The following is a 16,295-nucleotide window of genomic DNA, read 5'->3' as shown; positions in this document are numbered from 1 at the left end:
GTTTTGTAAATGTGTGATTGTGAGAAACAGTAGTGTCATAAGTGCAATATTCTAAAAGAAAGTATTGCTGTCCTGGGTTACATTTGTATACCATGGATATCGGTGGCACATTATATGTCAGCCATACCAGGGACACAGAAGCAGTTGAGTACCTAGTTATTTTTACCCACTGTTGGCAATATTTTCGGTACTTACATGATTGAACGTTGTAATTGGTGGTGTTTTTTTCCATTCCAGCAATAAGGATTTGGGTTCAACATTTGTATTATTAAATAGCTCAGCTGAAATTTGGATTTGATTCGATTTTGTTCTGATGGATTCATCCCATTTTCAGTGGATGTTTTAGAGTGAGTGCTTGTAGATGTTGTCCTAAGTTTTAACACCGATGGAAAGTGATTCCAATATGTGATTATGATAGTTAAAATGATGTGCATGTATAAAAAATTCAGAAATACAGAGTCCGAGTCATCAAACAAAAATAAAATGTATTTACAATCTATACACAAGTCTTGAATTTCAGTTTAAACCCGCGGTCTTAATGTAAGAGCAATGTACGCTACACTACTTCACACTTGGCACTACAGCAGCATGACCACAATCGTTCCGCCTCCCTCGGGCTCAATCTGAGCTTTCTTATACGTCGTATTTGCCCACCAGAGCCTACATTGCTTGAATGTATATATTCATTTGGCCCTTCTTAAATTTACCATGAAATTGCAACATTATATTTGAATTTCCACCAAGGAAACTCTGTGGTTCTGCCCCTGGCTTCTGATTCGACAGTGAGCCTGCAAAATTTCAGTCATATCTAGCTCTGGCACTTTACGTAATGGTGTCATAATATATACAAAACAATGATGCCCTCATCAGTGTTATAGCTGCCATTGCATATACTACATCCACAGTCTACATTTTCCTCAAGTGATGCTCTGATGCACGTTGACTCAAGCAAATGTCGAAAAAAAAATCAAGATTACCACACAGCGAACACAGCAAAGGGAGATGTCTCCACTCTCGTGCTCCAGAATAGAATTGCCACCTGACTGCCAATTTCTGGACTGGATCTGACTTGGGGCCAAGCAGGGCCGGGAGCAGGACTTGTGCAGCACTTTATTGCACGGACAGTCCAGGCACTGGTAACTGTGCTTGAGTGGTATAAATAGATTTGTACCGAGATCTGGTATTGTGTTGAATGTGATCACAGTATACGCCACAGCGCTGATAGTCCTGTGCTGACTGAAAATGTCTGAGTTTGGTCTGTGGAAAAAGTGGCAACCCTAGCATGGTTGGTGCTTGAGTGGCCACATTTGCCCATCGTAGCCACTCAAACTCTTCACGTAGCCGTCCTTGAGCTCCATCAAGAGAACGAAAGCCACCCGTGGCTATGGTTTTTATATTTAAAGAGGGAGGGGGAGATGGAGGGGTTGAGGGGCGGGGTGGAGGGGGGGGATGTCCTCCCGGCCCCGGGCGGAGCGGAAGTGGCGCGTGGAGGAGGAGTCACGTGGGGCGGTGCGCGAGGTCACGAGGCCGTGCCGGGTTCTCACTGTATGCACTGTACGCGGACCGGCTGAGAGAGAGAGAGGAGGGAGACCCCCAGGTGAGCGAGTCTCGTGTTGTCGATGTCGAGCAACAGCTGTGGTTTTACATTGAGGTAGTAGAGCCAGATAATTGCGTGACCAGTAGCGGAGTGGTGTATAGTCGTGGCAATGCCTGCTTTGTACAGTAGTAAATCGGACATTGAGTCGTTTTCTGTTTCATGGTCTGTTTCGGGTGACCTCAATCGCACAGAAAGTGGTAAGATACAGCAAATACTCTTCCAGGTGAGGGAGTGGTGAGTGGGAGAGACTCCTGTAGGCCAATGGTGAGGGCAGAGAGGGGAAGACGCTTCCAGGTGAGTGGTTAGCGAGGCCCTTTTCATCCCTTTTCCACATCCGAGCCAGCACGGGGTCCTCACGCTACGTTTTCCACTGGCTGTTAGTCGTGTTGAGGGGGGCTCACAACACGTCCGAGTCTGGCTGGGGGCCATGCAGGGCCAGGGTAGTGATGTGTTTATTGCGCGTGCCGTTAGTTGGGTTCCCACCTGTCCAGGTATGACCCGGACAGTCCTGGAACTGGCATCTGTGTTTGGGTGGCAGGATTTTATATGTATCGAGATATGGTACAGTACCGGAATTGTGTTGAATGTGATGACAGTTTACTGATTGGTTTTAACAAGCCCGAGGCTGACTGAGAGATGAGTCTGTGGGAAAGGTGGCAACCCTCGACATGGGTACTCTCACGGCTCGACTGCTGCAGTCGACAAAACCCCAATCTGGTGCCTCCTGCCCCGCGCCGGCGGGTCGGCTGTACTTGTTCAGTCGAAAGCTCACTTTTACTTGCTTTGCTCAGCCTATTCAAGTCTCCCTGTAAACCATTTGCTATATATACTATCATTAATATAACGGGAAAGAATATCAAACAACTTGTCTAACTTTTCTAAACCATAAAAAAGCCATTTGACTGAGTTTTAGCACTAAATAAGTAATACGCAGGAATTTGTCAAATATTAATTAGTAGCTCTTTGCCAAACTCATTAAAATTGGCCACATTTTCAAATGTAGCTCGGCCCTCTTGAAAAAGTCTTGAGACTCAATGTGGCTTCAGGTAAAATGCATGATTCTTATTGGATGATTGCCTCTGCATACCGTGTTGGTGGTGGCGGTTGTTTGGTCATACTTCACCATGCTGGTCAGTGTGGGTTAGTAAAAGCCTTTCTTTTTTTAACCCCACCCCACTGGAAATTTGATGAATTATACCATGAATAAACATGACATTTGTATAAAACTCGTAACTGTAATTCTTGCCTCACAGAATGAAGCAACTGTCTGTAGGGAGGAAGGTTGGGGGGACAACCCTCTGGCTTCTATCGGCGCTTCCTCATCAAATGAGCAAGACGAAACTCAAGCCTCAATTGCCCAGGTCCTGTTGGATTATTGACTATAAATACACAATTACAATGTACCATGGTGATTGCATTGACAGGTTTGTGTGTAAGGTGATGTATCCTGTATAGCTATGAAAGTAAATAATTGTGGATAGTTGTGCTATTTACATTACAATACAATGCTAAATAAACAATGCACGAGGTAAGAAATTGATGTGGATGGATGCTGTAATGCTTTCTCATGTGTTTTTGTCCTTAGAAGTATTAAATTAGCAATAATAACAATGACACGTTCCAAGCCGCAGAACAAGATGACGTGTGGCATTGTGAGATGACCTTGCCATGGCTATATTTCTTCACCTGAGGACGATTGCTTGTGTAGCGAACGAAACGTCGTGATTTTTTGTTATTTCTCTATCTACGTGACTTTACCGAAAAACCCAAAGAGTATGACTTCCTGCAGTCACGAAAGCTTTAAGCCAAGATGTAAGGCTTATTGTTTTAGGGATAGTTTTTATCGCCAATGCTTGAGCAACATCTTAATTAATTTGGACCCTTGTCACAAAAAGGGTGTTGTTAAAGCGTAAAAACCACCTACTATTGTTGCTGTGCTCACGCACCACAAATCTCCCTTGCAAAATGGCCAGGGAACTGACCAAACGGTATCATTCGTGTAACAAATGAACAAAACTCAATGTATATCGATAGCTTTTCCAGCTTACCCAAATTGGGGCTTACCTGAGTCGGGCTTCATCGGGTATCGTTGTACTTGACTGAGTCTGATTATACACGCTGCTGTTGCTGCAGGTATTGCAGCAATTGTGGAGTCACAAAACTCACATCACCTAAAACAGATCACCTGGAGCGCACGAGCAATAACTTCCGTCAGGAGGTAATTTTCTTCACGGTTTGAATTGAGATCATGAGCTTAAATATTGTGGATGCATCACACCTAACCATCACTTCCTTCTGTTAAGTTTGGCAGCTGGTGCAGGCCAAAGGCTGCAACATGTACAGCAGTTCGATTTGAGGAGCTCAGTTTTCTTTTATATCCCAAGGCCTCCTTCAACAATTATTACTCTGATACAGAGGATACGAAAATAATTTTTACATATCTGTCAGACAAACAGCCTTTTGGACCAGATTTTTTAGTTGAACCAATACTATTAAAAATGTTTACTTCGAGAAAGCCATGTAAGTGATGGAATGTGTAAAGAATACTTTTATTTTTTTTCATAGAGGGACAGATATGGGGAGTTGGTATATTGTGAGCTTATATATTTTGTTTCTTGTAATGTCCACAATTATGCTCACAATTATATGTGGGTGCCGCTTAATTTGTGGTCTCATATGATGTCTGCAGATGCTCTCAGCGGCCACAGTTCTGGAAATCCTGGATGCCTCTCCAAGTGTCAAGCGGCTCGCACTTCATGTCCACAAGCCACATTTCAACTTCAAAGCCGGCCAATGGTGCGCTGTGTCTGGAAGCTGGAGAAGACATCTCTTCTCTTGAACATATGTTATATTTAACTGTGATGCAACTCTTTGGAAGAATATGGAGTCACAGTGGGATTGTGGGAAGATGTATTAAAGAGCTTGATGGTAATGCAATTGAATTTAGATGTTTATAGTGTCTGTAACCTGATAGTAACGACAATATATGCAAGAAGGGATATGCAGGGAGTGGATGGGGCAAGGAAGTAATGGCTGGTCATAGTGTCACTAAATCCACAAACTGCCAGCTGAGGTTTTAGACTGCATAGCGACAGGTAGGGCTTCTACCTGCCCATCCAGGTCCAACCCGGACTATCTGGGAATTTACATCTGTGTTTGGTTAGCAGGAATTGATTTGTACTGAGATCTGGTGGTATTTTGTTGAACTGCATTACAATATACTACACGGTTTTGGTAGACCTAGGCTGACTAAGAAATATCTCTGGGTTTTGGTCTACAGTGTGAAAGGTGGCAACCCTAGCGACCAGACAGCCAAATTATGTGTGGCGGACAGCTGGCCCATGTTAGACAAGCAGCAATAGATCACAGTGTAGGTGGGTGGGTTACATCAGAGGTGAGTAGGACAAGAGCCAGTGCTTGGTTCAGTGAGGTAACAATGCAAGTGTATGCAAAGGTGGAGTGTAGGAAAAAAGTAATCACAGATATCTTGTTAATAGTCAAGTAAAGTAAGTGTGCTTGGGAAAAAAACTTCGCTAGTCGGGTTGTTACCGATGGACAAGACTGGAGAAAGACTGTGGCAGCCAAGGGAGAGAATACTTCTGAAAGGACGACAGTCGTTTGGAGGAGTGAAATGGAATATGGATGATAATGATGAATAATGCAACATCTTTCATTTATAACATGGGTTAGTTTACAATTGTATAAATCATGACACAGTTTTGTTAAAATATTACTCAAATATTCTAGCTATTTTTCGATGTAAAGCTTTCGTGACTGCAGGGATTCATCTTCTTGGTTACGTGACTTTACCGAAAGAACCAAGAAGATATTCTAGCTATTGTTTTTACTCATTATGTAGTGAAAGTACAAACTGAAGCATTGAATTGTGATCTGGGTCCTTTACAATTACAGGGTGGACCTGTTCATCCCAGGAGTGTCCAAAGTTGGAGGCTTCTCCCTGTGCTCTTCCCCCGAGCGCCTGGCAGAGGAAAGCCTTGTGGAGTTGGCTGTGAAGTACAGCTCACATCCGCCAGCACACTGGGTACACAGACAGGTACTGATTGGGCCTTGCTTGATTGATAGTCATAATTCCTAGCACATTTAGTCATGTGTACACACACGTGGTATATGTAATTCTTAAACCATTTTAATTCTGTGAAACTGACAAATACATTGTTGTGGTAGATCATAAGTTATTATTCCACTTGTTTACCCAGGGACGCCTCACTGAGTCTCATGACTCTGTGTAAAGACAAGCCGACCAGCGCAGTAGAGGGGCTATCATTGCTTGTTGCCATGTCGATTACAATTGGATAATTTGCAGATTTTTTTGTATTTGGCATATTTAGACTGATGTTAACACACAATGGCCTACTCTTGAAATTACATCAAGGAATCTTTAATATCCACTATGAAGCAGGCGGCATATATATATATATATTTATGTTTAATTCACCTGCAGTAATAACCAGGGCAGCCACTGGATTCGAATCATGAACCTGTGAAAGAAGCGGCTAACGTGCTACCGCTGAGCCATGTCACTGCCCTCAGTTGTCGATTTACATGTATTTTAGTTGTCAATTTAGTTCCATTTGTATAGTCATGATTGGCACATCTCTGCTTAAATCAAAAGGGTGGTGAAAACATGGCCACCTTTTAGTCTCATGTCCTCTTGATACTTTCCTATATTGACGCCCAAGAGCATAGTGCAAAATAGAGTTGGGCCTTATCTTATATTTATATAGCGCCTTCATCCAAAGGCGCTTTACCAGGTTTATGAGTGGTACAATGAGGGTAGCTAAAAGTGATATGGCAAATAGGGATCGGGTATGAGGAGGGAGGTTTTTGGGTACGGGAATTACGGGGGTACCTAGGGATGGAGGGAAGGATGGGCCAGGGAGAAGTGGTGGGTCTTGAGGGAGTAGCAGAAACTCTACGGGGAGGGTGCTTCTCGCTTAATGTGGAGGGGAAGTTTGTTCCAGTGCAAGGGGACAAGTGGTAGGGAAAAGGAGCCTAAATGGGATTGTGCACAAGGAGAGGGGGGAACGGTTAGGAGACGGAGAGATGAAGAGCGGAGCGGGCAGGAGGGGACATAAAACGAGACAATGCAAGCGAGGTAAGGTGGGGCAAGGCCATGAAGAGATTTATATACTAGCTTAAAGAGTTTCAACAGACACCGGTAGTAGATGGGGAGCCAGTGCATTTCTATAAGAAGGGCGGAGGTGCGGGAGCAGTGTGGTAGGCTGTAAATGAAACGTGCAGACGAATTTTGTATCTGTTGTAGCGGAATGAATGCATATGCTGGGAGACCCAGTAGGAGAGAGTTACAGTAGTCTAACCGAGGGAAGATGAGTGAGTGTATTAGTAGTTTGGCGGTGGACTGAGTGATAAGAGGGCATATTTTGCGAATGCTTACAAGGTGGAAATGATATGTGCAGGTGATTGCGGAGATTTGAGAGGTGAGGAAAAGGGAGGAGTCGAAGAGAACACCAAGTTTGTGGGCAGATGGGACGGGGTGAGTAAGAAGGGTGGGAAGGTGATGGTGGGGGTGAGTGGAGGTGATAGAACAGCCGGAGAAAAAGAGAACCTTTTTTTTATTGGGTTGATGGCAAGGAAGTGAAGCGACATCCAAGGCTGAAGGGTGGTTAGGAAGGCTGATATGCGAGAAGAGGATCCAGAATGAAAGTGGAGAGAGAGAAGAACATTTGGATGTCATTGGCGAAGAAGTGGTGGGAGAAGTTAAAGGAGGAGATAAGTGTTTCAAGAGGGGAGATGTAGAGCGAGACGAGAAAAGGGCCCAGTACAGAGCCTTGACGGGGGAAGGAGGGGTGCAGGAGTGATTGAAGGAGACCGAGGAAGAGCGTGAAGAGAAATATAATTGGAGCTAGGATAAAGCAGTACCGAAAATGCCCAGATTAGAGAGAGTAGAGAGAAGAGTGGGATGATGGACAGTGTCAAAAGCCAAGGAGAGGTCGAGGAATTTGTTATACCTGAGTTTCCTAATGTCTTCTGAAGCATGCAACCTTTACAGAGATGTGTTGAGTATATTTGAGTATTTGTTTTTAAGGGCTAATAAATAATATCAAGAACTAACTAGTCTTTAGCTAAATAGTATTTAGTCCTGAATGTGATTAAGCATGTAATTATTGTAGAGCATTGTGAGATGCAATTCGCATGAATGACGCTGTATAAAAAGCTTAAATTATTATAGAATCTCTCCATTGCAGGTTGTAGAGTCACACCAATGTAGAATTACTCTATCAATTCTTATTACCACCCGAGATTTCAGCACTTTTTTTCACCCAACCACAGTTCTTATGCTGTGGTATTAGCAGGTTCTGGAGGGGAGATGGTGTGGGGGGTAGTGAGCCCATTTATTTACAGATGAGGATTGCTCATAAATGTGCGTGTGTGTTATCAGTGCAGTGTTGGGGCTGAAGTCGCTATTCGTATTGGTGGAGACTTCTACTACAACCCCCAACCATTCGATCCATCCCATGACCTGCTGCTCGTGGCAGGAGGGGTGGGTATCAACCCCCTCTACTCCATCCTTCTGCACGTTACGGATATGCTGCGACAGGATGCTCCTGGCTGCAGCCCACAGAAGGTCAGCTTGGTCTACACCGCCAGGGATTCCACCGAGATTCTCTTTCAGGTAAAGGCAAATGCTTTGCTCACAGGGTATGTGTGAGCCTCAATCAACATTGGATCGGCCCCTCTTCAACACAACATTTACAGTCCCAAAATCAACTATTTAAGTGTCCCTTGAGTGAAAACCCAAACAGGCGGACTTGCTTACACACACACAGCTACTTGAACATTTAATGATTTGCCTCACACACTGAAATGTGCCACCAGCCTCAACTGTCATTCCAATTGGTATCTGTCAATTTGGGTGTTTCGTTGTCGAGGGTATAGTTGAATAATGACAGTAACCCATGGAAAACAGATTCATTTGATATCGTCGCATACATGGGAGTGGTTAAACACACTAGTAAACCACACATGGGAACTGGACTTTAATGAAAGCAAGTATTTTCTTTATTAAGAGCCAGAATACCATGTATTGGTATTAATCAAAAAGCAAATCAAGCAAGCAATGCTGTTTATTTTATTTAAAACAAATCAACATAAAATAACCAGTCTCAAAGTAGTAAATGTATATGCATGAGTCAAAATGAATGAGGACTTGATACCACTGATCCGAAGTACAATAGTTGTGATACTTATTGATGAATTTATTTTAAGCACAGTGTGGTATCCTTAGTCACAGTCGATGAGCAGGTGTCTTCTCTCACGTGTAGGAGTCATTGCACACGAGGCCTCCTCTGGTGCAGTGCAGATCAACGTTAACAGCGCGATGTCACAGCGATACAGCCACACGCTAGCATCGATAGCTGGCAGCTTGATGAATGACAACCCCATCACAGTGATGAAGCAGTTGCGGGCCGTTAATTACAGTACAGTAGCGGTGCTATCAGTGCTGTGCTTTTCATTGCATAAATTCATACTATATAAGTTATATGATAATAGGTTTTTCCCCTTTTTTTCTGGCAACAAAACAGGTGTTAAGATGTTAAAACACCAAACTAAAACCTTTTACAAGGAATCATGTCTGCATTAACCACAATGCTTGTGGTCAGAATGCAAACAAAAAACGAACTGATAATATATGCATTGTCCTTGAAACGGATTGGTCCACACCAGAGACAGCTTTCTAGTGCATTGTCTTTGGGCTGTACACCGTTTGAGACGAGGCTCAAAAGAAAGCTGTCTTTGGTGTGGACCAATCAGTTTCGAGGACATTTATTATCAGAATTCGTTTTTTTGTTTGCTTTCTGACCACAAGCATTGTGATTAATGTAGACATGATCCCTTGTGAAAGGTTTCAGTTTGGTGTTTTAACATCTTAACACCTGTTTTGTTGCCAGAAAAAAAAATAAAATACCTATTATATGTTGGTACTGGCAAAGGAGATCCCATGGTATATAAGTTATAGATTTAAATGATATGTGTACATGTCATTGATTTTGATATGTATTCCTTCACCCAGGTGAAATAATTGAATTGATACATAAACGGAAACATGACTGTTGGTTGATGATGTGGTGCAGGAATCGTTGCTCGCCTTGATGAAGGAGTTCCCTGAACAAGTGAGATGTCACTTTCACGTCACCAGGCAACAGGCGCCTGTACCGGACTATCTCAGACCCCACCTCACAGGTACTCGAATAAAACTAGTGGGCAGCCCATCCTGATGATGGGGTCATGTGACACACTCACCTGATTCTCAGCAACAATTATAAATGTATTGGTATTAATCAAAATTTAACCGCCTCTACGGGGAGGGTTTCCACACAACCATAAGATATTTTAACAAACTCCGAGACAAGAAAGCTTATCTGATCGAGTCACTCACATTTCTGAAGAGATGCCGCGGTCTAAGGTAATACCGATCTCCTTTACACTGACCTCTGCTGCTGTCACATCTTCCAATGCCAAACGAATTTTGTTCAGGGCTGGCTTAGACCTGATCTCAGAGAGAATTAGACTGCTCCATACTGAACTAGATCATGTAGACAAGATACTCTTGAAATCACACTGAACATTGACAGAAAAAATGTCTACATCTGATTGGGAACATGTAGATAACATGACTGCTTCATCAGCCGCTACAATGTCAGCTAAGTATAAAGATAACCTGATTTCCAAGTTCAACCTCCTTTCCAAGAAGAAACCAGATCCACACATTAAATAGTTAGACATTGACAAGGTTGTTATTCATCCAAGTAATAGTCCAATTTTCGATGGTCTAAAATCGGTTCTGGCTAAAGGGCTGAACTTTGCAGTCAACCCCAAACACATCTCAGTGGATGACATTATTGCCCAGGTCGATGTAGCCGTTAAGGGTTTGGGACACATCGCTGCAGACGTGACAAGATCTGAAATCGTTGCAATCCTCAAAAGCGATAAGATACCAGTCGGCAACATCAGTAAGGATGAGCGTTTTGAGTTATCTCGATTGAAAAAGAGGGATTCATATTGTCACCCTCTCAGCCGACAAGGGCAATGCCACGGTCATCATGGACAAAACTGTGTACAACAACAAAATTCAGGACCTACTTAATGATGGAAGCTACACAAAAAATTACAGAGATCCCACCAACAGCTTCATTACAAAAACGAACAGTATCATCACTCATTCAGCTTCATTAATTGAACAGAACAAACGGTTTTCCTTAAAACCTTCTGCTGCTAGATCACCCAGATTATATAGCTTACCAAAAAAATCCATAAAGAAGGTACACCCCGTCGTCCCATCGTCTCTACCATTGGCTCACCCATCTACAAACTGGCCTCATATGTGTCCGTCACCTTACAGTCATTCACTGGTAAGACCACCTCTTCTGTACTTAACTCAGCTCACCTGGTATCGGCATTAAGGATATCTCACTGTCCTCAGGTGATTTGCTCGTTAGTTTGGATGTACAGTAAAACCTTGGATTACGAGCAACTTGGTCTGCGAGTGTTTTGCAAGACGAGCTAAATTTTAAAATAAATTTTAACTTGATAAACGAGCGAGGTTTTACAATACGAGTAGTACGTACAGTATACGCTTTGTCTGCCGAGTGTCACGTGATCACAACTGAGCCGAATGTTCTTCTCTCTCTCGCTGCGGGATTGTGGGTAATCGTCTCCCATGCTCGGTCAGCGTGCCTCACTCGTATAGTCAACATCTGTGCGAGCGTATACTGTTTACTATAGTGTTGTGACCACGTGTGTGTGCGTAAAGCTTTTTTTTAATTTTGTGTCCAAGTGTAGTAACTGTTCTTTAGTAACTGTACTGCAAGTGAAAGTCGTCCTACACAATAACCCCCCTCCTCCTCTCCTCTCTCTCGTCTCCCTCACACCAGCCACGATTACATTTAATTAATAAATTTGTTTGCTTTATATTAAATAAAAATATAAAAAGGTATTTTGTATTAATCATTTTTATATTAATACAGTATTTTTGGGTTGTGGAAATAATCATCTGAGTTTCCGTTATATCTTATGGGGAAATTCTCTTTGATATCCGAGTGCTTTGGATTACAAACACGTTTCCGGAACGAATTATGCTCGCAATCCAAGGTTTTACTGTAGTTTCTTTGTTCACCAAAGTTCCTGTGCCTGATACCACTGCAAGCATATTCTTTAGGTCTTTCGGTAAAGTCACATAGATAGGTTAAAATTAGTAAAAATAAAATGAGCAAAAAACTACGACGTTTCAATCGCAACACAAGCGGTCGTCATCAGGTGTAGAGAAAAGGAGGGTAAGCCTCTAAATGCAACTGTTTATAAAGGTTTAAAAGTGGGCGTAGCCCAAGTGTCAGAACGGAGTGGGTGGGACACAAGAGTCTCGGCCAGCAGTGGATAGAGCAAGCAATAGGCATGGTGTACTAGAGGTAGTCTAGACCAGCAGTGGATAGAGCAAGCTATAGAAGTAGTAGTCTAGACCAGCAGTGTGGATAGAGCAAGCTATAGCCAGTAGTCTAGGCCAGCAGTGTGGATAGAGCGGGGCTCCTCACCTCAGCTCTCTCCCCAGCCTGACTTCCTCTGGTCCACTATCTCTCCATTTTTAACACTCCGATGCTCACCAGTTTTTTAACCCCTCACACAACCTTCACTCATTCTGCCTGCAACCGCTGGGGAGAGAGCTGAGGTAAGGAGCCCCGGTCTATCCACTGCTGGCCTAGACTACTGGCTATAGCTTGCTCTATCCACACTGCTGGTCTAGACTACTACTTCTATAGCTTGCTCTATCCACTACTGGCCTAGACTATCTCTAGTACACCATGCCTATTACATGTGTAGTGACGTATATCGAGTCACTACGGCACTTTACGCCAGCTATTGAGAATAGAGAGGAACTACGCGTGTTAGAGCCTCTCTCTGGCACCATGGTGTGTATGCCATGGAAGGGGCCCCTAGGGGGCATGGTTCTGGTAACGGGCAGAGAGAGGGCACGCCAGGACATGATACTCTGGGTGAACCCAAGAGGTCACGTGACCAGGACAGGGTAGCGAGGGGGGCCCGAGGGGGGCGAGCGGGACACGTGAAATGCAGCCGAGAACCTGCAGTCACAAAAGCTTTAAGTCACCATTGCAATCATTGAAGATTTGGTCCAACAAGGATTGAATGCTGATGTACCGGCCCTGGTGAGACACGCCTCACCAATACATACTTCACCTAGAATGGAACATACTATAAACAAACTGAAGGCACCCCAATGGGTTCTCCCTTATCTCCGGTTGTAGCCAACATTTTCATGGAAAAATTAGAGATGGATGCCATCCAGGCATCCACTCTACGCCCGTCCTTGTGGAAGAGGTACGTGGATGCCACGTTTGTCATCTGGCCACATGGCCAACCGGCTCTGAACCAATTCCTCAACCACATAAATTCCATGCACCCAGCCATCAAATTCACCATGGAGGTAGAAAAGGATGGCAAGCTACCTTTCTTGGATGTCCTAATCAAAAAGAGACCAGATGGCTCAATGAGCCATTGTCTACAGGAAAGCAACCCATACTGATGCCTACCTAAAACCTGACTCCCACCACCATCCATCCCAGAAGAATTCCCTCATCAAAACTCTACACCATAGAGCTCAATGTGTCTCCGACCATGAACACCTAACCAGTCAACTCAAACACGTACACTAAGCTTATTTTTATTCACTTTATTTTGATTACTATTTTTTTTATCTACGTGACTTTACTGAAAGAACCAAAGAATATAACATTTATACTATCTAGAATCTATTATTTGATTTATAATGTCCATCATTTCTGTATTGTGTGTATCATTCTCTCTTTCATTATATGTCCATCTTGTTTATGTTGTCCACGTCATTTTGCCTCTCTTGTTTGTGGTATTGTATTTATGTCTTGCTTGGTTCATCTTCTTTTCATTGGTGGCATGGTGGGTATCCTTAGACATTGAACATGTTTGGTAATATTTTATTGGCACAATAAGGGTTAGAGAGGTGACCATCTGCTTGTATTTATGGTTATGCTTTGGAATAATTCTGATCATATAATTTCATTCAAGAAATACAGCCGCTCTGTTACATAATACTGAATGTATATGTTTTAAATATTTACGTGTGATTCTTAGTGGTTGCCAGTGACACTAAGTTACATCTTTCATATGTTTTCTTCCATTTCTGCATGACCTCAGTTGGAAAGCTGACGAAGAATGATTTGAGCGCGCGTGTGAACGGGACTCCAAGGTGCTACATCTGTGGACCACCCCCCATGATTGAATTTGTGTCGGAGACACTTCAGTCACTGGAGTTGCCTCGGGCTAGCATCTTCTATGAGAAGTGGTGGTAGCAGCTCTGGATTTTTTTATGCAAGCAATGCAAAGCAAATATCTGGGAGTATATATTGCAGTTCATTTAACTTGTTATAAAACACATGGCTTGAATGGGCCCAGTTCACGTGTCATCAGAATGCTTATAAATATCTGGAAATTGTTGTGAAACTTTAAGAGGAAAAGAATGGTGCAGATACTTTGGTCAAAGTGTTCCACAAGAAAATCCATCACTTGAAGAGGAAGCGATTCAGACAGACGAGATCTCACAGAAACCGAAATGTTCCGCCAGTCTAAACTTAATTAGTAATTAAGTCACACTTTAAACAACTTAAAACTGTTAGAAAATGGAGCATTATATATGAACCTGTGGTGTGCAACATCTAATTATTTGTGTACATATGTATGTATTTGACTGGGTGTGATATTGTATTCATACATACTGAATACATTATAGATTTTAAAATGGTCGTATAAATTTCGTTACGTATTTTGTATTTATTACTTCACACCCTGGACACATTTGCAAACAAAATGTTTCATCTGCAGGGACTATCCAGGTAAAAATGCTTGAATAATAAAAAAAATAGGTCCACAATCTGGTGGATACCTTAATCTATCTCCACACAAATGTGATGTAAGAACAGGACTGGCTGCCATGCTGTTTCACATCTCCAATAACAAGACCGGGATAATTATCTTGGCATTGCCTTATTTGCTGACAGCTCATTGTCACATGCAGTGACCAAACACCTTTCATGTTGCTTTATTGAATGAGGGCTCCGTTGGCCCCGCGTTGTTCCTTTGTGATTCCAATGTCTCCGATTCCCAAGCCACTCAACCATGTTTACACTCTTCACACAACACACACAAATTGTAGTCGCCATCACTGGAAAGTGCTTAACGTAATTTTGCAAAAATGCGGCAATATAATTTTCCAGGTTACGATACAATGAAATATTATATTTGATGATTATGATATCAGTTTACTTTAACATTGTAAATGCATTTCATGTTTATTGCCTTGTTTATGTGTTTTAATGTACTTCAAGTACATATATTGCTAAAAGTTATTCAACAGCAGTTCATTGAACTTAAGCCGAACAAATATTTTATCTATTGAAACTTCACAATATTCTACAATTATAACGCACATACCTGCCAAAAATGATGTCAAATAACCTTTAATTTCTCCAGAAAACATTATAAAGCGCCAATTTAATAGATAGGTTTTTATTTTATTTAATATCAACTAATTATTTCATAAATATTGTCAAATAAAATACTTTAAAAGTATTTATAATAACTGTAACAACATTTAGCGAAATGAGAGTTATGATTATCGTAGAACTTGTATCGTACGATATCATATTCTTAGGTTTATTCGGTAAAGTCACGTAGGTAAAACATCAAAATTTATAAAAAATAAAATAAAGATCACGACGTTTCGGAGGCAACACAAGTCTCCGTCATCAGGTGGGACCGTCACAGCCAGATTAGCTGCATCACTTGAAACGTCGTGATCTTTATTTTATTTTTTATTAATTTTGATGTTTTACCTACGTGACTTTACCGAAAAAACCTAAGAATATGAATCCTTGCAGTCACGAAAGCTTCAAATCTAGTACGATATCATGTTTTGGCCATACATTGGCAATCTTAGCCATAATATCAATCCATGAATTGTGGATTATATCAGGACAGTGGAACTTGATACTGGTCATACCACCTCCCTCAGCCCACATCTCTCGCAACCATAGATTGCAGCATGAACCTCTACCCTATGACCCCGTGTCATTGGTTGTGTCGGGAGCTTACCCTCATTGGCAACCCGGCTGCCTTGTGAGACAAACTCCCAAAATATATAATCTTGTGGTGGACTAATTACCACCTCCCCAATAAAACTACCATAATTTACAGAATTCGTCAGTTCTACCACACAATAAACTAACAAAACCTTCAGCAGAAGGCAGAAGATCCATGGGTTTGGTCTTCCACGAAGCACATTGTCCACTTTAATCCGCACAAACCACGGCAGATGCAGATACCTGATGCACAAATCGAAAATTAAAAACTCTCCAGTGTGCGACTGTGGCCATCCAGAACAGACCATACAATATATAACGACGCAATACCTGATCCACAAATATGAAGGAGACCGCACAGCGATATACTCCGCTGCTCCTGACGCAGTTACCCGGCTTTACCACCTGAATGAAATTGGAGTTGCTCTGCATCTCCATCCGCCATACGAAATAAGGAAGTCTGCGGCCAGTACCAGGTGGTGGAAGTAACCCAGAGGCCCATATCAAGAAAGTAATACCAGTCGCCTGCTGGGCTG

The 16,295-nt window shown here is 42.4% G+C and overlaps 1 protein-coding gene across 1 annotated transcript; it reads left to right on the top strand.

The window, feature by feature from the left end:
- The first annotated feature begins 1,491 nt into the window (after nt 1-1,491).
- Nucleotides 1,492-14,569, top strand: LOC144721111 (oxidoreductase NAD-binding domain-containing protein 1-like). Its single transcript, XM_078598494.1, has 8 exons — nt 1,492-1,597; nt 2,851-2,958; nt 3,731-3,815; nt 4,287-4,393; nt 5,510-5,651; nt 8,019-8,252; nt 9,712-9,820; nt 13,820-14,569. The coding sequence occupies exons 2-8, from the start codon at nt 2,852-2,854 to the stop codon at nt 13,972-13,974; spliced, it is 939 nt and encodes a 312-aa protein (XP_078454620.1). The 5' UTR covers nt 1,492-1,597; nt 2,851; the 3' UTR covers nt 13,975-14,569.
- The last annotated feature ends 1,726 nt before the right edge of the window (nt 14,570-16,295 follow it).

Source organism: Lampetra planeri, chromosome 10 (assembly GCF_965212315.1).
Source record: "Lampetra planeri chromosome 10, kcLamPlan1.2.h2, whole genome shotgun sequence".
Taxonomy (NCBI): domain Eukaryota; kingdom Metazoa; phylum Chordata; class Hyperoartia; order Petromyzontiformes; family Petromyzontidae; genus Lampetra; species Lampetra planeri.
The sequence above is the reverse complement of the archived record's forward strand: the minus strand, read 5'-3'. Positions and strand labels throughout refer to the sequence as shown.